At 35.5% G+C, this 21,845-nt stretch overlaps 2 protein-coding genes across 2 annotated transcripts; one reads left to right on the top strand and one right to left on the bottom strand.

Moving 5' to 3' along the window:
* On the top strand, positions 31–1,613 carry LOC109129124 (uncharacterized mitochondrial protein AtMg00810-like). The gene is made up of 2 exons (XM_019236765.1): positions 31–47; positions 494–1,613. The coding sequence occupies exons 1-2, from the start codon at positions 31–33 to the stop codon at positions 1,611–1,613; spliced, it is 1,137 nt and encodes a 378-aa protein (XP_019092310.1).
* LOC104748604 (putative F-box only protein 9) lies at positions 15,239–16,330 on the bottom strand. Its single transcript, XM_019236764.1, has one exon. The coding sequence runs from the start codon at positions 16,328–16,330 to the stop codon at positions 15,239–15,241; it is 1,092 nt and encodes a 363-aa protein (XP_019092309.1).

Here is a 21,845-nt window from a genome sequence, read left to right as displayed (position 1 = left end):
TTCTCTTGTGATCTCTTAACGAAGAAGAAAATGACTCAAGGTCAAGGGTATGTTAAGTTTCGATTAGGGTTAGAAAAAAAAAAAAAAAAAANGTTATTTTTCCTGACTTTCTTTCCGGGTTGACTTAGTCTTTATTTTCCTACTAGATTCTAACCCGCGGTACACCGCGGGCCAATATTGTAAAAAAAATAAAATTTTAAAAAATTGTATTTGTTTGTTAATTTTGTTTCTTTTGTTTAGTGTTTAAGATTATATAATTATATTTTAATTGTTAATTATAAAATTTGATCAGTTGTATACCGCAGACACGTGACAATAATTTAGTTTTATTTATACTAATGTTACATTTGTACCGTATCAAATTTCTTATGGTTATAAAAATATAAATTTTTACTGCTTTTAGATTTAACCCGTGAAAGAATTATTCTTATATTATTATATTTTTAATTTTTTAGTGTTTTTAAATTTAATCTGTAATTTTTAAGTTATTTAGATCAGGTCGAGCTTGGAATCATAAGCTCAATCAGATTCTTGTGGAATTGGAGTTCGTTCGTTGTGATAAGGAACCTGCTCTGTATCGAAAACAAGTAAATGAGCATTTGTTGATTGTTGCGGTTTACGTTGATGATCTTCTTGTTACTGGAAGCAGCTTGAGTTTAATTCGTGAGTTTAAACTCAAAATGTCAAGTCGATTTGAGATGAGTGACCTTGGCAAGTTGACATATTACCTTGGCATTGAGGTTGTGCAAGAAAGCAGTGGAATTACGTTGAAACAGGGGAGATATGCGGCTAGGATTCTCGAAGAAGCTGGTATGACAGAGTGTAATGCCGTACAAGTTCCAATTGACTCAGGTACGAAACTCTCTAAATCAATGGCAGAACAATCTATTGATGAACAAGAGTTTAAAAGAAGCATTGGCTGTCTTAGATATCTAATTCATACCCGACCTGATCTGTCGTTTGCTGTTGGAATCTTAAGTCGCTATATGCATTGTCCAAAGAAGAGTCATGGGGTTGCTTTAAAACATGTTTTGAGGTATTTACAAGGAACTACAGAGTATGGTCTCACGTTTAAACGAGGAGATAACTCGGGTTTAGTCGGTTATAGCGACAGTAGCTACAATGTTGATGAAGATGATGGCAAGAGTACTAGCAGACACATCTTTTATTTGAATGGCTGTCCTATTACTTGGTGTTCTCAAAAGCAGGAAACGGTGGCTTTGTCCTCTTGTGAAACTGAATTCATGGCGGCTACTGAAGCAGCAGAGCAGGCTATTTGGTTGCAAGATTTGCTCTCGGAAGTAACTAGTGAAGCTCTTAAGAAGGTGACTGTTCGTATAGACAACAGGTCAGCTATAGCACTCACCAAGAATCTTGTTTTCCATGGTCGCAGCAAACATATCCATAGGAAGTATCACTTCATTCGTGAATGTGTTGAAGATGAGCAGATAGAAGTTGAATATGTCCCTGGTGTTGAGCAAAAGGCTGATATCTTGACAAAACCTCTTAGTAGAATCAAGTTCAGTGAAATGAGAGGCTTCACTGGAGTTCAAGATGTGAGTGAGCATGGTGTTAAGCTTAAGGGGGAAAATGTTGTTGTAAGCTTGAAGTAGCTTGGAGACCAAGCAGAATATATTTAGGAGTATCTAAATATATATATCAAAATGTTAGTTTTACTTTCTTTAGGAGATATCTAAAGTTAGTTTTCCAAAAGTGTTTTGGAAATAAAATCTATACATAAGGAGGTGCTAAGATGTAATAAAAAGTGTAGTAGTGGTAAAAATTTATAGGGAAAAATGAATGTCTGTGATTTCAAAAAATTCAATATCATGTTAAGATCGTTGAATCATCATTTATTATAAAATTATTAATAATATCTTATTATTATGAATATTGTGGTAGTTATTTTTTGATAAAATTTTAAATATATTCGAATAGTCATTGAAAATTTTAAATAAGAGACAGATTTGTGTTTTTCAGAAATTTAAATTGGTAAACAGATTTAAAATTGTTTACGAAATGTTATTTATTTTTAAGATTATTGTGATAATTAATTTTTAATACATACTCCCTTTGTTTCATAGAGTGTCATTTTAGAATTTTATTTTTGTTTCACAAAGAGTGTCATTTTACATTTCCAATGCACTATTTAATATTTTCAATGCTTCTTTTACATTAGATTTTCTAGTTTTACCCTTAATATATGACCAAATTAACCCATTAAACATTTATTAAATAAGAGCATATATATATATATAATTTAATATTTTCTTAATTTGTGTGAAGTGTGTCAAAATGACACTCATTGTGAAATAGAGGGAGTACTTGAATAGTCATCAAAAAAATTTAAATGGGAGAATAAGTTTTATATTTCAAAAAGTTAAATAGATGAATAAGTTTTTAATAGTTTATGAAATGTAATTTACTTTAAATAATTCAATATGTTATGAAAATGATAATTAAATAATTAACTATATTTTTTTTTATAGTTGATGAAGTCTTTCATTTTTAAAAACTAATATAAAGAAACATTATCTTATATATTCTAATGACACATTTATGTAAATAATAATAAAATGAAGATTTCCTTATATATTTTAATGGCACATTTATTAAATCAAAAGACTTATTTTTGTAAATATTTATTTTTAGATGCTTAACTGTAAATAAGTCTCTAAATCGCTATGGCGATGACACATCAGCATTTTCAACAAAATGTTTCTCTATTAATATATAGTGGATATTTTATTGTTAAACATGCTATAACAATAATCATATGTCTTCATAAAATTGGCTTATCGACATATCCTACTATATTAATTGGGAAGTACAAATATAAAACTAACCTTAAAATGTGTAAAAAATTACATTCAATTGCCATTAGAAATTTTAATTAAGATTAAATAATTAATTAAATAAATATTTTTAATTCAATAAACAAAAATAGGGGAAACATCAAATAAAAAAATTGTAGAAAAGTAAAAAAAAATCGGTTAGAATCAAAACTAATTTGTACTTAAAAAAAACTAACAGAGAAGATTTTTTTTTACATGTTAGTTATACCTTTTTACTTACTTCACAACTATAGCAAATATTTTACAAAAGTTTAAATAATTTTATTCATTACATGCAAATGTTTTATTGACAGGTTTTCAATAAACATTTTTAAAATACAAAAATTATAATATAAACAAAAAAATTTTAATCACAAACCACTATAAATAAATTTTCATCAAAAAAGTTCAACCCGTGGTTTTCCGCGGGATAATACCTAGTTATATGTGTATTTAACGTCACATATCAGCTAAAACGTTTAGGATTCATAGTTATAACATAAACCAGATCAAAATGAACTCAAATATTAATGAGTTTCACTTGACAATTATTCAAATTTAAAATTTTGTACACGGTTTTTTCATTTTTTTAGTTTAACTGTAATTTTCCTGTATATAATAAAGTTTAAAATTTTAAAGATTTAATACATTATAACTGATATGTATAAAATTAATACAAATATTTAAAATATAATGAGCATGTACACACATTAAAATTTTAAAGTAACACGAGCATGTTATATTGTCCTGATGGCTGAGTAAGCTGAAGGACGAGACATATTAGAATCAATGTTAATATTTTTTTGGTCGGAAAAGGGGGGCAAGCCCCCAAATTTATTCAGCAAAATTTTTTAAAAAGTTACAATCGGAGTTGTCTCGGGAACGCAGTTCCACAAGCATCCTCCAACAAAATAGAACGGACACAATCCGGTACAACATCAAACATATGAAAACCTAAAGGTTGAGAAAACGCATTGTTCGCTAACCCGTCTGCAAGATGATTAGTCTCCCTATACACATGTGAAATACGGATTATCCAGTCCCTTGAAAGAAAGTCATGGCACAAACGTATCAGGAATGACAACAGATGAGACTCCCCTATCCCTGTTGTCAGAAAACCAACCACAATTTCGGAATCCACCTCTAACTCTAACCACAAGACCCGATTCTCCCAAGCAGTAAACAGACCATAGTAAACGCCCCATAGTTCATCTAACGGAGCATAGCAAACACCAATGTTCAAAATGAACCCCCGAACCCAGTCACCCGCATTATCCCAAAGAACACCACCGGCAGTAGCTAACCCCGGGTTCCCCCGTGACACCCCATCAGTATTCAAGCGCATCCAACCCTCACGGGGCTTGCCCCATCGAATCATTCTCTCCACCCTCGGCCCTCGACTCTGTTGAGCAACCACAACCTTTTGGTTAGCCACATAAACCTCTTTCGCCAAGTCTTTTAGGAACTGCACTCTATCTCCGCATTCGCCACGCGCACCAAATACATTCACACATCTCCACTTCCAGCCCCACCAAACAGAGATTGCAAAAAGTATAGACCACGAAGTCTCCCCAACCAACTTACTATCCCCCAGGTTGCTATGCACCCACTCAAGCAGAGACATGGAGAAAAAATCTCGCCATTTCGTAGCTGAACCCAAACGGTCCCAGACACCGCCATAGCGGGGCAATCACGTAGAATATGGATGATTGTCTCATCGCCACATTTACAGACTTGGCAGAGCCCTGAATCACATAGATGTCTTCGACATCTCTCCACGTTAGTCATTAAAATCTGGTTCAAGACTTGCCAGATAAAGACACAAATTCTTTCTGGTACCGTAACTTTCCAGCATCTTTGAAACAATAAACTCAAATCCTGTCTTGGTGTATTATCTCGAGTAAGAATCGTGTTGGCAGAGCTCACCGTAAACACCCCATCCGGTGTATCACTCCACGACAAGCGGTCCTTGGCGCCTGTGACAGTATCTAACACCATTGCTCTCAACCGCAGAATGATGTTTTCATCAACATAAAGTGCAATTCGACCCATTGACCAACCCACCCCATTCTGCCAGAGTTCATGCGCTATCAGAGCCAAACAATCAGCAAGTAAATCCCCTGTTACTACCTCCATCAGTGGCAGATTAAGCAACCATTTATCAGACCAAAACTTAACAGACTTCCCATCCCTGATCACCCAACTCAAACCAGGAACGATCACCTCTCTCAGTCCCACAACCACGCTCCGCCAGGTCGACGACCAGTTGCTTTTAGAGATCAGCCATGAATGATCATGAATCTCCTTCACTTTGTATTTGCTTCTCAACACCCTGGCCCAGAGACTGTCTTGATCCTTAAGTAGTCTCCACCCAACCTTAGCTAGGAGTGCTTTATTAATTTCTGGTGTAGATCGAATACCCAAGCCACCTTCCCTTTTGGGACGACACACCTTTTTCCAATTCAGGAGATGTTGCTTCTTCCTCTCAGCACTACTACCCCATAAGTAAGAGCAGGACATCTGGTCTAACCGTTTAAGAGTAGATTGAGGCAAGGTAATCGTGCTCATGGTATGCACTTGAACCGATGCTAGAACTGCTTTGGTAAGAGTAATCCTACCCGCAAAACTCAAGAACTTTTCCTTCCACCCTGATAACCGAGACGACACGCGTTCAAGAATATCGCCAAACGTATCCTTGTTGATTCGTTTATGGAGGACCGGCATCCCTAGATATTTGCCCAAATTCTTAGTTGAATTAATCCCCCTCTCAGCACTGATCATTCCACCCAACTCACGGCTCACATTACTGGAGAAAAAGATCTTTGACTTAGCCAAACTCACCTTCTGACCTGAAGCCACACAGAAGGTTTCTAACACTCTTTGTATTATCCTGATTTGTGCTACAGACGCCTCCGCAAACAGGATCAAGTCGTCTGCAAAACAGATATGCGAGAGTTTAGGCCCTCCCCGCGATAAACTGATCAGCTTCCATTGCTTCAAGCTGATGGACTTATCGATCATGTGACACAATCTCTCAAGATAGAGGACAAACAAATATGGCGACAAGGGGTCTCCCTGTCGAAGCCCCCGCAGAGGTTTAAACGGTGATGCTTTCTCTCCATTCCACAAAACGGTCATCGACGGTCCAGTAACGCAGCGCATGATCCACACAACCCAATAATCTGGAAACCCTGCAGCTTTTAACGTGTCCTCAAGGAAGTCCCATCTCACACGGTCATATGCTTTCTCAAGATCAAGCTTCAAAAGCATCCAACCTTTCCTACCCTTCTTACGTCTTGTAACGCCCGTGTCCCAAAAATTAATATATAAATGATTTATGTTTATGTCGGGAATTGGAGTGAAACCGGTTTAATTTTAGTTGGTTTATTAAGTTGATCGAATTATTATTAAACGAGAACTGGTTTAATTAATTCTTGGTTTAGCTAAATTATGGTTTAATCAAATTAAACCAAGGAAAAACCCTATCGTTCCTTTAAAAACACTCGACGCCTCTTGTCTTGGGGGGGACGGGGGCGGGGTGGAGGGTGGTGGTGACGATAGAGATGAAAGGGGAGAGGGGTCGTGAGAGGAGTACGGGCTGAGGTGGTGTTGGCGTGAGAGGAAGAGGCGATCGAGATGTTATGTTGTTGGTGTTGGTTGCCGCCGTTTGTTATCTCCAAGACTCTCGTTGTGTACAACCTGTGCTGTTGCCCGTAACGCCTTCACGGGAGAGCAAACCGGTGTTGTCGAGAAGGTATCGTTAACCCTTAACTCTCGTTTCTGTTGTTGTGTTATGTGAGTCGCTGATTTGTGAGTTTGGTGGTCATGGGAAGAGGATCGTATTTTTCTTGGTTGCATGGATTTGTTTATTGGATTGATCTTTAGAATTGATTATTAAAGTGATTATGTAATCGTAAAAAGAGAAAGTGTTTGTCATGATTGTTCTAGTTGCCACCACCGTTGTTGTTGTGGTTGGCTCGTGTTTGTGACAGTCAGTGTATGTATTGGCTTACGTTGATCAATGTTTGGGTAAAGAGATAAAAGGCGTAGAGCCTGGTTTGGTGGTGATGTAAAGAAGAGAGGGGTGAGCCGTGCATATCAGTTTATGTATACATGTACGCATCTCCTTCTCCATGGAGTTGTTTTTGTGTTTGTGTTTTCTTCCGACTCAAGAGGAGGAGAAGCAACGTGAGTCCTAGAGCAAGGGATGTTGTGCTGTGGATGGGTGTTGTTATCAAAAAGGAGAGAGAGACGCGATGGAGTCATGACGGAGATGAGAGAGAGACGCGGCAGAGGTGGGCAAGCCTCTTGTGGGTCTGGATAGTCATGTTATGGCTTTGTGAAGTTTCTCTAGTGATGGGAGAACAGAGCAGAGTGAACAGAGATGAAGAGGAGAAAGAAAGTGAAAAAAGATTGGAGATAAAGGCAGTGTGAAGTAGCCAACTTTGGAGGCTCGCTGGCGCCGGATCTTATATTGGATCGGAAAGGTGATTATATTGGCGTGATCTCCATCAAGCCAAGAGTTCATAGCATCTGACATAGCTTCATTCGGAGTTAATCTAGAGGAGTTATGTTTGTTGCTTCCTGGGCACGTAATCACTAAACTATGAAAATCTAGGCTAAGTATGATCCTTAGTAACTGTTTCGAGATGGCTCTTTCTAGGCGGCATTTGGCGGTTCAAAACTTGTCTGATCGAGACAAATTTCGGTAGTACGGGCTTCATATCCAACGGTGGAACTTCGATTTCAACGGTTAGTTTATGAATTATTCGAGTGTTTTATATAAGCTTTTGTATAGATTGAATTGTGTTAAGTTGTGTTGTTGGTTGAACCAACAAGCTTGGTTTGAGATAGAACCTCCGTAAGCTTATGGAGCAAGGTCATGGTGGTTATAGAACCAAGTTAGAGCTCAGGAGTGTCAGTTAAAGCTAAGACAGTGAATCGATGGATTCGTCGGAGAAGTGTTTCCGTGGCTGGACGGAATAAGGTCTTCCAGCCCACCTCTCTTGTTACTCGGTCGCTAGGGGTGGTTGGTTGTGCGACTTAGTAACTAGATGAGGTGGTGTTTGGGATACATGTTTAAGTGGCTTGTTTGGGTGGATCATGAAGTGGCCAGTTGGAGGAGTAATTAGAGTCTATTAATGTAAAATGTTTGTGGAACTTTTGTCAGAAGCGGTTGATGCCGGTTGTCTTGTCGGAATTATGGGGTTCTGGTGAGATTGTTTCCCTTGTGTTCGGTGTAAGGATTGGGAATCTGGGTGCGGTCATTTCAGTTTGGTATCAGAGCGTATACGGTCCTAGGACATGTTCTTGAATGGAAATAGACTTGTCTATGTCGTGGAGACGCAGTAAGTGTTAAGGAAAAGCACAAGTGTGTTGTTTAAGTGATTGATCTATGAGTGATCAAGTAGGATAATGTTTTATGGAGTATTCCCAGGATCGAGTTCCAAGGAGATAAGTTGGAGACTTGCTTTGTCGGGGGCAATTTAATGCGAATGAGAATATTTTTGAAAAGTGATGTTATGAAGCTTCTAGATGGATATCTAGTATTTTCAAGTAAATGGTGTGTACAAGTTGGATTGGGGTGGCCATTGGCTAGATCACCTGAACCTGGTAGAGTTTGCTTACAACAACAATTACCAGGCAAGTATTAAGATGGCTCCTTATGAGGCTTTGTATGGGAGGCCATGTCGTACACCGTTATGCTGGACTCAGGTGGGGGAGAGGAGCATGTTTGGGGCAGATTTTGTTCAGGAGACCTTAGAGAAGATTCGGCTTCTCAAGCTGAACATGAAGGAGGCTCAGGATAGGTAGAGGAGTTATGCCGATAGGAGGAGGAGAGATCTTGAGTTTCAGGTAGGAGACAGAGTGTACCTCAAGATGGCCATGTTGCGGGGTCCGAACAGGTCGTTGACAGAGACTAAGTTGAGTCCGAGATTTATGGGTCCGTTCAGAGTGATTGAGCGAGTGGGACCGGTAGCATATAGGCTGGAGTTGCCTGAGGTTATGCGTGCGTTCTACAAGGTATTTCATATTTCTATGTTGCGGAAGTGTCTCCGTAAGGATGATCAGTTGTTGGCTAAGATTCCTGAAGATCTTCAGCCTAACATGACTTTGGAGGCGAGACCAGTGAGGGTTCTCGAGAAGAGGATCAAGGAACTTCGGAAGAAGAAGGTTCCTTTGATGAGAGTCCTTTGGGACTGTGATGGTGTGGAGGAGCAGACTTGGGAGCCCGAGGCGAGGATAAAGGCAAGGTTTAAGAAGTGGTTTGAGAAGCAGGCCGTGACTTGAGCTTGTCTAGCCTGGTCTCAGCTGTAGTCTTAAGAGGTGGTTTTCGGGATACAGAATTCCGTGAGGCTGTTGCTAAAGAAGGAAGTTTCATGAAATGAAAGTTTCTAAAAGTGGAAAGTTTTCCATAAGTGGAAAGTTCTAAAAATGGAAAGTTTTATGTGATTTTGAATTTGTCCATTTTTAGTGGTTCGGAGCCTTTGAGGGGCTTGTGTGGCCTTCGTGGCGGACTGTTGAGTTATTGTGTGCCCGTGTGGGGCAGTCTTTCAAGACATTGTGTGGCCTTAGTGGTGGACTTTTGAGTTATTGTGCCCGTGTGTGGCGGTCTTTTGAGACATTGTGTGGCCTTTATGGCAGGTTGTTTAGCCAATTGGGTGGCCTTTGTGGCAGAATGTTTAGCCAATTGTGTGGCCTTTGTGGCAGGCTGTTTAGCCAATTGTGTGGCCTTTGTGGCGGGCTGTTTAGCCAGTTGTGTGGCCTTTGTGGCGGGCTGTTTAGCTAGTTGTGTGGCCTTTGTGGTGGGCTGTTTAGCCAATTGTGTGGTCTTTGTGGCGGGCTGTTTAGCCAATGTGCCTGTTGAGGCGATCCTTCGGGATGTATGGTCTTTGTGACGGTCCTTCGGGACGAGTGGTCTTCGTGACGGTCCTTCGGGACAAGTGGTCTTTGTGACGTTCTTGTTGAGGACATTTGTTTGGCCTTTGTGGCGGTCCTGTTGACGACATTTGTTTGGCCTTGGTGGCGACCATGTTTAGGATATTTGTTTGGCCTTGGTGGCGGTCCTGTTTAGGACATGTGTTTGGCCTTGTGGCATGTATATGATCTTGTGTGGTCATGAGGTATTCCAGAGAGGGAATATGTGGTTGGTAAGACATTGTGATGTTTTAAGCGAGCCACGGGAAGGAAACCTGGATAAGAATAGGACTCAGTCGTGTTCAGAATTGTTTTCTCGCGACTCTTGGGGGACTTTGGTTCTCCTAGTACTACCATATTCTGAGACTGTGGCTTGGGAGTATGGTTCGATATCGACTTCGGATGACGATCCGGGGGCGCGCTGTAGGGTGGCAACCTGAGAGACAAATATTGGACTTCCTTTTATATATGGCATGCGGGCTTAGGCCCGATGAGTAGCCAACATTATGGCATGCAGACTTAGGTCTGATGAAGAGCCAATAAAAACTCAAGGTTTAGACCTATGAGTAAAGGAAAGTCCAAAAGTCGAGAGCAAATAATGCCTGGAACGTGAGTCTATTGCCTAGAGGTGACCTTCTGTAGATCGGTCGGAGGAGTGCGGGCCGTGGAGACGGTTGCACGGGAGTCCTTGGCTGATGGTTGTTCGAGATTCGAGGACGAATCTATGTTGGTGGGGGAGAATTGTAACACCCGCAAACCAAAACTGTGCGTTTTGGGAGAGGGTGTCGATCGACACCAAGGATATTGTCGGTCGACACCAATTTTCTCTGGTTCGAACAGTTCGATTTAATTATCGATTTGTTTTGGTTTAGTTTAAGGAAAACCATTGAACCGAGATATTAAAGTGAGAAAACGACCTAGGTCATGTTTTGTTTTGTCTCATGCCGTTTTTGAGAAAAACAAAGAGAGAAAAAGTGTTCTAGAGCTTTTGGGAAGAGATTGGAGAGATTCTTGGCTGTTCTTGAGAGTTTTGGATCTAGGAAGGAGCTAGAAGCTTGCTAGGAAGGCTGGGTTCGTTCTTATTTGTTAGAATCTTCCTGCAGAGAGGTGAGTGCATGACCATAGCTGATTTAAGCATGTGATTCCTTGTTCTTGCTTGTTTGTTGCTGTTTTTGTGTGTTTTTCTTGCTAGAATTGATTGGTACAGGTTCCTACGGACGTATATGTCTTGGGTTTTGAGTATTGGGCGATTTGGTGGAGTTTGGGAGCGAGATTTGACCCTCGGCTTCGTGTGGATCGCGATTGCAGAGGTAGTGTCGATCGACACCAATTGGTGTCGGTCGACACCAAGAGCCAGTGTCGATCAACACTTGGCTGGTGTTGGTCGACACCAAGAGCCAGTGTCGGTCAACACTTGGCTGGTGTCGGTCGACACCTCCCTTCCAACGGGATCATGTTTGTTTTCCTGGTTTATATGCTTTGTTTGTTGATTGTTTGGAACATTGGAATTAAAGTTGCTTGTGTGTATAGCCAAGTAAATGGGAGGATTGCCTCACTGAGTGTTTATAAAATACTCATGCATCTCAACTTGTGTTTGTGGTGCAGGTAAAGGCAAAGTGTGATCGTGGAATCATGGCAATGAGGAGGAGGATGTTCTAGGGACTCGATTGGTTGTTGTCTGGCATTGCTAGGTTGCTAGAGTTGGGTCATTAGAAACAGTACTAGGTTGCTGGTTCTATGTTTCCTGATGGTTGAAGCTTGGATATTGTTTATGTTATACTTATTGGTTTATTATTGGATAATGGTATTAGTTATTTCCACTGTTGATTGTGATTGTGGTTAGGTGGCTAGTGGATATGAGACCACTAGTTATAGTTTATTTATTTATTATTATTATTTATTATTTATTTATTTAAAAAAAAAATGGGTTGGGTCGTTTCAGCAAGCTTAGCTTGATACCAACCAATTAACCCCATCTCTAGGACCTATTTGCTTATTGTTTGTTACTTATTTCATATTTAATCATTTTTCATCGTTTATTTTGCATCTTTGTTCTTTGTTTTGCTTTTGTTCTTCTGTTATGCATCACTCGACCACCTGCTCGACCATGCACTCGACCGAGTGCGCATACTCGAGCGGCAGTTTACTTCCTTGTTTATGTTCTGTTTCATTCCAGTTTGCTCTTAATTACATTTGTTAGTAGTTTCCTCTTGCTTAGCATAGTTTATTGCACTTGTTCTACAGTTTAATTCTGCATTAGTACTGTCTTAAGGTTCTTTAATCTTCTGCATTTACATTTCTGTCATTAGGATTATTAGTAACCAAATCATAATCATATCTGGCTTAACTTGAATGCATTGATCACATCTTGACTGCTTGCATAATCACCCTTTATGGATTGACATCCTTTATGCTACAACATCATAAGGGTAATGAAACACCTTGCATACATTCTGATCATCCATACTTTGTCTGTTTGTTTGATTGCATCATCCGTTCATTCATAAGTAAACCTTGAAAAAGTTCTTGCTTCAAAAGTCAAAGTGGCTCTTTATGAAGTCCTCCTGCAATTCCTGTCTCTTCCGTTTATCAACCTTGTTCAATGCTGTAGTCCTATTATGTATATTTCTTTCAGCAGTAATTTTCATAAAGCATTCACATAAGGGAATCTCTTCTGCTATGTTCCATGTAGGCTTTAGTAATTTATTCAATCACTGATGAGATTTCTTAACGCGACACATATGTTTTTCATTGTCAGTTGCATTATGATCATCAAGTCCTTCTTGATTACCTAATATTTAAAGACATTGGGGCTAGCTGTGCAGAGTACCTTCTCTTATGTTATTTGCATATCAACTGCTCCATCCCTGCGTATCAAGATTGGATATAATCTGCTATTATCTTTGTGTGAGACCAGCCATGTTGGTTTAGTATCTAGTCTTCAAATGATTTCTCTAGCTACAAAAAAACTTAATGCGTTACTGTTGATTCCTGTTTAATAATATCCACTTTATTTTCCTGGTAGATGTTTGCGGGTAGTATGTGATTCATGGACCCTATTTGTGGAATTCCCATTTGAAGAAAGTACAAATGCTTCATCGTCAAAGAGAAGAAAACTTTTGCTTCAGACTTCTGGCGTTGAAAATAACTGTAAACTCAAACTCAGGCTTTTGAAGATGTCAAAGATTGTCTGCTTTCGTTGCAAAATTCAGTTGTTAAGCTACATCAGAAGAAACTATTTTTGATAACACATTTTTTGGTTAAATTATATAAGACACCCATATTTAAAGATGACTAATGGGAGGAGAAAAAATAAAAACAAGGGAGTAGGATCTAAACTTAGATTAGTATTATTTTTATTATTATCTAAAGTTTAAGACACAGATTTGAGTATTACCAATAGGAATGCTCTAAGAGCGTAACAAAGAGAGATGCCAATTGTATGTAGCAATCAGATTCCCTTGTTGGTTACAACAACATTTTGTAGAGGATATGGCTAGAACCTAGGTGTAGATTTAACTTGGTTTTGCTGGGTTGATTGTCCTTGATCCTTTCTAGTGGGTTACTTATCTCAATCAATATATAATCTTTCTGTGAAAAAAAAAACAAATTATGGTTACTTTAATATCATTATTCAACAAAATCATTTTGCTCTTTTACCTATTATAAACAAAACTAACCCAAATTATAGTTAAATCCAAATATATTTAACACTCTTAATCATACTGTTGGAAAAGTTTGGAATATACGATGTCATGTAAATTAATTTAACATTCCTAATCCAAATTAATGAAATGTAACCAACAATTTTAAATTAATGTCATACTGTAACACAAAAAGTTTGGAATCCAAATATATTTAACACTCCTAATCCAAATTAATGTCATGTAATTTTTACAAAAAAATTATTTACTACCACTTAACTTTATATTAAAATTAAATATTAATTAAATGTTTACAAATATTACGCCGCACGTATGTGCGAGTTTAAATCTAGTTAATGATTAACTCTAAAACCTAGCTTCATATAACTAAAAACAATACACGGCATGATATATCGTTGGTTCTCGATAGTCGTTGTTAGTTTGTCGTTTTCTTGCACTTATGACTCGACAACTTGTCGTCTTAGGGCATTTCCAACCCATATCTCCATTTTTTTCTTTAAAATGGAGTAACTCTATTATGGAGTTGGGTTTTACTCCAACACTACTCCATTTTGAAGTAAAAAATAGAGATCTTCAAATTGTAGTGTAAAGAAAAAAAAAGAAATCTCTAAATATAGAGAAAAAAATGGAGATCTCTATTTTGGAGATGAAAATGGAGATGGATTGGAGCAAAATTGACTCCAAACTCTATTATGCAGATGGAAATGGAGATGGGTTGGAGTTGGTCTTAGTAGTTTTTAGATTTTCTATCGGAAAATATCCTTTCGGCAACGCTGGTCAATGTACGACTATGTTGGTCGCTCGATACCAACGCTAGCTGGTACGTTGGTCTGGTGATTCCAACATTATCCTATTGAGGTTCGATGTTGATCTCTTGATTTTTCTTACAAATGTCTCGACAGTTCTCTGCCATTTGATCTCCTTAGTCTTCACAATGTCCTTTGTTCGAGGAATTTTGATTTTGAGATTTTTATCCTTGATGCGGGTCACTATACCATCCTTCATAGTATATGACATTCATCATATCGACAACAAAATCTAACTGTGGGGCGCCAACTGTTGTTGCAGTTGTAGTTCTCTCTTACATGGATCTACTGACTTCGGCGAAATGAAAATTACGTATTAGAGTTTACAATAACCATTTCTAAATCTTCACTCATATTATAGTTCAACAAAGCTTCCCATCTAAAAGACAATACTAAATTTATTAACCAACAAACTCAAGAAACACAATACTTTGTCAATACATATATATATATAAAGAAATAGACATACAAAACTTTTAAAAATATTAAACAAAAACATATAACAAAACATTATGAATTAATAATAATACTGTAGCGCGAGTCAAAGTTAGATACAAAGTGTAATGCGAAAATTAGAAAATGTAAGAGCACACAGACAATCATAACCCCTACAATTGTTTCCTCTTAATATTACTACTAGACACCTTATAAAAAGTATCCAAACATTTCTTAATCTTAAAGTAGCCTAAACTTGTTGGTATAGATGAAAATAGAATTTGAAAGTTTCATATTATGTGATATTCCTCCTAATTAATCATGCGAACCAATTATATTCATATTATGTGATCCTCCAGAATCATGCGCACTCAATGTCCACACACGTCATTACAAACTTCGTCGTTGTAATGCAAAAAAGAAACTAATTCATAAAAAGAACAGGTGATGTTAAAAAAAACTACCAGTTCATTAATTTAATCAAACGACATTGCGTACAAAAAAACAAAACCGAACCAAACTTGGAAGTGAACCTTACATTGATCCGCTAGTTCCATTCTTTTCTTTTTCTTTGATCTTGCTAGATTTCAACCAAACTTGGAACATAACTGAAGACAATCGGGCGCTGCCAATTAGTAAAATCTTCATCATGGATCTCTGCGTAATATGTATCGTGCAGTCCAGTAATGTTGACCATGTTACTGCTGGTCTCATAAGAACCTATAGTACAACACAAGGCCTTTTCCTTCCCCTCATGGATCAAAAAACTCCAGCAAACCGGAAAACTAAAGTAAGTACTGAGGCGTTTGAAATCCACTTTAATGTATATACTCCATAACAAGGCGGCGTCACTATCAATATCATCATCATCGGCCATCCAAATCTCTATGTCTAATTTATGATAGCTCTGAAGTAACACTAAGAGTTGTTCTTCCCCAACAACTGATAGAACCATCTTACCATGATTTTGAATAGGCGGAAGGCAAAAACGTTTAAATCTCTCCGTTGTAAAATCAAACCTGAGTAAGAAATCTGTTTTTTCATCCGTAGCAAGCCAGTAAGTGTTTCCCTTCAAAGACACACCAGTATTTGGTTCTATGAAGCAGTCGAGAGGGACATTATCAAGAACCCTCCATGAACAAGAGCAAATCTCATAGATTTCAACGGTAGAAACATGGTGGTTTGGTTCGTAACCATCCCAACACCTCAAGATTTTGTAGCTCCGACAAGACTTGTTAGTATTTTGGTATCCTAGGGCAAACTTAGAGTCTCTCTTGTGATCAGTTTTGAGATGGATCCACTTGGTTTGCTCCAAATACGGATTCCAAACCACGAGCCTATTGTCTTTGGTGGTGCATAACAACAAACCGTCGCAGTGGAAAACTGCGGCTATATCGACTTGTTCTGAATCAAATCGCCAATCCTTAAGGCTAAGTGCACCATCAAACTCTTTAGATGGAGCAGCAACATCGTGATTGACGCTCATTCGCCAAACCTTATATTCTTTCAACACGAGAACTAGAGATTGCTTTGAAGCTTGGAGAAATCTTGGGTTTTTCTTTATCAAACAGTTCCATCGTTTGCAAGTGAATCGTATTGTTTTCAGAGACGTCGTCGGGAGTCTACTGAGTATATCCTCTAACAACTCAGCCGGTACATCGGAGATCCTCATTGTTTTCTCCCAAGGCTCTGTTAGTAGAAAATTAGGGTTTTGACTTATTCACGTTGGCCCTTAAATCAATGTCGAGTCTTGTCTATTAATCTATATACTAGATTTAACCGTGAATGTAATTTTAATTATTATTTATATTTTATATTGTATTTATTTGTTAAATATTAGATGTTTTGTAAATAAAATAATAACTAAATTTTTTTGACTTTTGTACTACCGAATGTTTATATTAAACTAGATTAGGCCCGCGTATTAACGTGGATATAAGAAAAATATGTAAAATTTTAAGTTATATTCTATATATATATATATATTAAACCGGATATATAGTTCACGCACTCCATTTTGCAATACAATTTTACTGTATATTATTACATCATAATAAAATTAGTTTTTAATTCTATATATTCAATCCCAATAAATAGTATTTAAAATTTCAAATAAAAAAATATGTGCATTGTATCAAAGTTATATCTTACTTAATATTAAAAACAATTAAAAATTAGTGAACATAATTCTCAAAGAAAAAACTGAATACTAACATTACCTCATAATTGAAAAGTAACAATATCAAAAATTCATAGTCATTTATTAATTTTCCTCAAATTTTTATGAATTTAAAGATAAATTTACTTCCAAGAATATATATATATATATATATATACATAATATGTAATATATGCGCTAAATTACGTAAATATATATATATATATATTTAAAGTTTGATCTCATAGTTAAATTTTGACAAACAGAAAGAAAAAAGAGAAAATATAATTTATATAGTTCATAAAAAATACACATAGCTTTAATAATATAACGAAGTTTAATGGTGGTGTATTTGAAAAAACTATAACAACAATTTATTTGTTTATATAATGGTGAATATCTGAAATCTTTTTTCTTTTACGATTAATAATTGATAGTATATATATATATATATTTTTGACAACTAATTGATAGTATATTTTATTAATTATAGTATTATATAAATTAATTGTATAATTTTCTTAATTCTTTTTCTTATAGAATTAGTAATTTAAAATTAGGATGAGTATTATCTTTTTTATATACATCTAAGAATTATCATTTTATATTTATTAAAATTGTTTAAATGTTTTATTTCTGATAATTATCTTATTAATTTTAAATTTTGTTGAGACAAAGTTTTTATATAACACATGGCAAAATCTCTAATCGCTAAAATTGACACGTGTCACAATCACGTGAGTTACTAACTTTGAAAACCAAACGTTATATAATAAGATTTTTAACTCGCAATTTTTCATAACCAATTGTTTGTTATATTCAGTTTGTTTTGTTTATTGTTTGAGATTCTATTTTGATTTTTAATTATTATAACAAAAAAATAAGTGATATACATATATAATAAGTAGTTTATACGCTATGATTAAGTCATATTGTTCCTAATAATTCAATTATTTTATACAATATTAGTTAAATCAACTTGATATTTTATACGTTAAATATTCTAATATTAATAATGTTGAAAATAATAAAATGAGGATTTAACCCGTGTTATCACAAATTTAATGATATTTTATTAATTCCAACATAACTTCTTTATAACTCATGTACTACATATATATTTTATAGTATTATAAACTTTTTAATTTTACATATTCGTAGTATTTTAAACACGTTCACGTCTTTTTGCTATCTCAAAATAGCTTGTTCGGAGCCTCCGTCAACCAATGAAAGTAAAAACCTTTTTTCTAACATCAGAAAATCTTTTGATCGTAACTAATGTTAAATTTCCCAATGTATTTGTGGAAGGGTCTTTGACATACCATGATGTAGTCTCTATCTCTGTAACGCCTCAACCGCCACCTTGCTTAGTGAGCCCATGTCCACTCTCAGTCCATGGGTTCACCTTCCTAAGTGGGCCCTACATCTATTTCTGGTCCGTGGACCCACCCATATTCGATGGCCGGTTTGTTACGTTTGGGAGGCTTTAAAAACTTGTTTACTGACCCTACAAATCAACAAATGATCTTTTTCTGTGTTTTGTTCTCACTCACCTAGTTCCCACAATCACTTTCAGGAATGTCACCCATCATGAAGTTCTCTCAGGACCTTTGACCGAAAAAATAAGTGCATTTTGGTGACATATGTGGCCAAATGAGTTCTTTTAAACCTTTCGGCAAACCAGTTTGTGACAGTCTTTGAGCTCCTATGGATCTATCAACAACGATTCATGTTTTTCTAATCTATCTATCTATCTTTGTTGTAAGCTTGTGTTTGATTAGCTTATTTTATCCATCCATTAGGTTGATGAGCTTCTACTCGTTATCTTTCTTTGGGATTGAATGAATAATGCTAATAATTATGTTTGCAAAAAAAAAAAAAGGGTTTATGGCCAACCAATCAAGGCCGGCCCATTAGTCAAATTCCTACATTAATAGAGGGCAGGACTCGATCCCTGGTGTGATGGTGCCTTTTACATTAAAGACTTACTGTTGGCCACTACACTAAGGTCACTTCACACCTAAATATACTCTATATTAAAAATATATTATTTATCACGATCTAGAAGATGTCTATATGAACAAATTAAGTCAACTATTTTACTTTCACTTCTGCATAGTTTTTTAATGAGTTATTTGGGGTTTTAGTATGTTTTTGAAACATAATTGGAAAACTAGTACATTCACTATTTACAATTAGAGAAAACCACATTTTTACTGTGCCGTACTGTTTACTTGCCTTACAAACCCCAAACAAACTAACATATTTACATTCATGCCATTAACATTAAATCAAACTTTTTTTTTCTTCTTTACCATCTTCCTTCGATCTTTCTCATTTCTTCATTTTTCTTTATTTCTTTTTTTTTAATTACAATTTAATTCTGGGTCCACAAATCTTTTTTTCTTTCTTATTTATTAGTTCTCCCCTTTCAATCCTATAACTAAAATATTAATTCATACAAATATTTTTTTTTTAAATTCAGATATATATAAAATTATTAATTTATTCTTTATTATTTGATATGCATTTTGTTTTATGTTTTTATTTCGTAATATCAAATAATTTTTACAAATTTATTATCTGTACAACTTATTAAGTATACAGATATTATCATTCATACAACATTTTAGTGTACAAATGTCATAGTCCATACAACATATTTAGTGTACAACTTATTAAGTATACAGATGCTATAATCCGTATAATATTTTAGTGTACAGATGTCATAATCCATACAACATATTTAATGTACGGATGATATATATTAGTACACCTAATGGGATATATGAATTACATATGTACACCTACTAAACTGTACAAATAAAAATATATATAAAATGTATTTAAAATTATCAAACAAAATGCATATCAAATAATAGAAGAAAAAACATAGATTATTGTCTATAAAAAAAAATTATAACATGTAGTATTTTAGTTATTAGAGTTTAGGGGTAATGTTTTTAAAATTAAAAAAAAAAATAATAATAGAGAGAGAGAGAGAGAGAGAAAGAGGGAGAGAACGTATTGTGTCTCACTCACCTCTCTAATACATAAACCCTTTTTTGTAATTTATCTCGTACTCCCTCTACCCCACCTTTTTTTCTATCTCACAATATCTCTATTACACACACCTATTTTGCCAATTGTAAATAGTATATGTACTAGTTTTCCTATTATGATTGAAAAACGTACTAAAACTCTAACAAACCTTTTCTTAATTACTAAAATTGTTGGCTCAGAAAACATTTTGAATAAAAAATATATTACATAATATACTAATCAATGATGTATCATCACAATAATGTATGACCAGCATTGAGAAAACTTCAGCTCTCATCCGGAGAGAACCTTGCGTCCAACCTCCTCCACCATGGAGAGAAACTTGGCTCCACCTTCCTCCCTTAGGGAGATAACCTTGCGTCCAACCTCCTCCACCTTCCTCCCTAGGGGAGATAACCTTATGTCCAACCTCCTCCACCATAGAAAAAACCTTGGCTCTGTCCTTCTCCGGTTTAGAGAGAACATGTTCACGTCTTTTTACTATCTCAAAATGGCTTGCTCCGAGCCTCCGAGAACCAATGAAAGTAATAACCTTTTTCTAACGTAACAAAATCTTTTGATAATAACAAATGTTAAATTTCCCAATGTATTCATGGAAGGGTATTTGACACACCATGATGTAGCCTATGTCTCTGTAACGCCTCAACCGCCACCTTCTTAGTGAACCAATGTCCACTCTCGGTCCATGGGCCCACCTTCCTAAGTGGGCCCTACATCTATTCCCGGCTCGTGGATCCATCCATATTCGATGGACGGTTTGTTACGTTTGGGAGGCTTTAAAAACTTGTATACCGATCCTACAAATCAACAAATGATATTTTCTGTGTTTTATCTTTACTCGCACAGTTTCGTCAATCACTTCCAGGAAGGTCACCCATAATGAAGTTCTCTGAGGACCCTTGACCGAAAAAATAAGTGCATTTTGTGACATATGTGGCCAAATCAATTCTTTTAAACCTTTCCGCAAACCAGGGTGTCACAGTCTTTGAGCTCCTATGGATCTATCAACAACGATTTATGTTTTCCCAATATATCTATCTATATTTGGTGTAAGCTTGTGTTTGATTAGCCTATTTTATCTATCCATTAAGTAGATAAGCTTCCACTCGTTATATTTCTTTGGGATTAAATGAATAATGGTAACAATTATGTTTGCAAAAAAAAGAAGGATTTCCAATCAAGGTTGGGAAATTAGAAGAACATTAATTTGACATAATTAAATAAATAATAGAAAATTATGAGCACAATAATATATGAATCCCAAATAATTCAAAGATAAATATAAATTAAATAAAACAATCTAATAATATTACAATAAATTTTAAATTACAGTATTAGGAAAAGAAGACGCATATATTAATCTTTTCTTCAGGTCAACATATTAATCTTACATATTCCCAACTGAAAAAGGAGAAAGTATGAGCAAATTTTGGTTTAGAAAAATAAAAAAAATTATCTTCCCACTAAAGAAAATTGTCCAATTAAACAAAGTTGAAAGTAGTGTTTTTGAATACATTATTTAAATATGAGACGATCTATGTTTATATAAAAGTGAGTATTTACAAAATTTAGAATTAATAATTAAATGTATATTTTCCTTAATCCTCTTTTCTGTTTTTTTTTTGAAGAATTTATAACTTAAAATTAAAAATAAGTAAATAATACTATAATTTTGAATTTTATGAAATATATATATATATATATATATATATATAATCTCCTTATAATTATTTTTAAAAACTTTGTATTTTTTATTAAATTCTGTAAGTTTGGATAATTATCTTTTCACATTATTAATATCTTTTAAAACAAAATATTTTATTTTTGTTGTAATCGATTTTCTCCTATTAAATATTAATTTTTACACATCAAAATCTGAGATTGATAACTTGACACATGTCAAAATCTTGTTAATGTCTAACTTTAAAACCCAATTTTATATAATAAGATATATATATATATATAT

This window comes from Camelina sativa, chromosome 15 (assembly GCF_000633955.1).
Source record: "Camelina sativa cultivar DH55 chromosome 15, Cs, whole genome shotgun sequence".
Taxonomy (NCBI): Eukaryota; Viridiplantae; Streptophyta; class Magnoliopsida; order Brassicales; family Brassicaceae; genus Camelina; species Camelina sativa.
The sequence above is the reverse complement of the archived record's forward strand: the minus strand, read 5'-3'. Positions and strand labels throughout refer to the sequence as shown.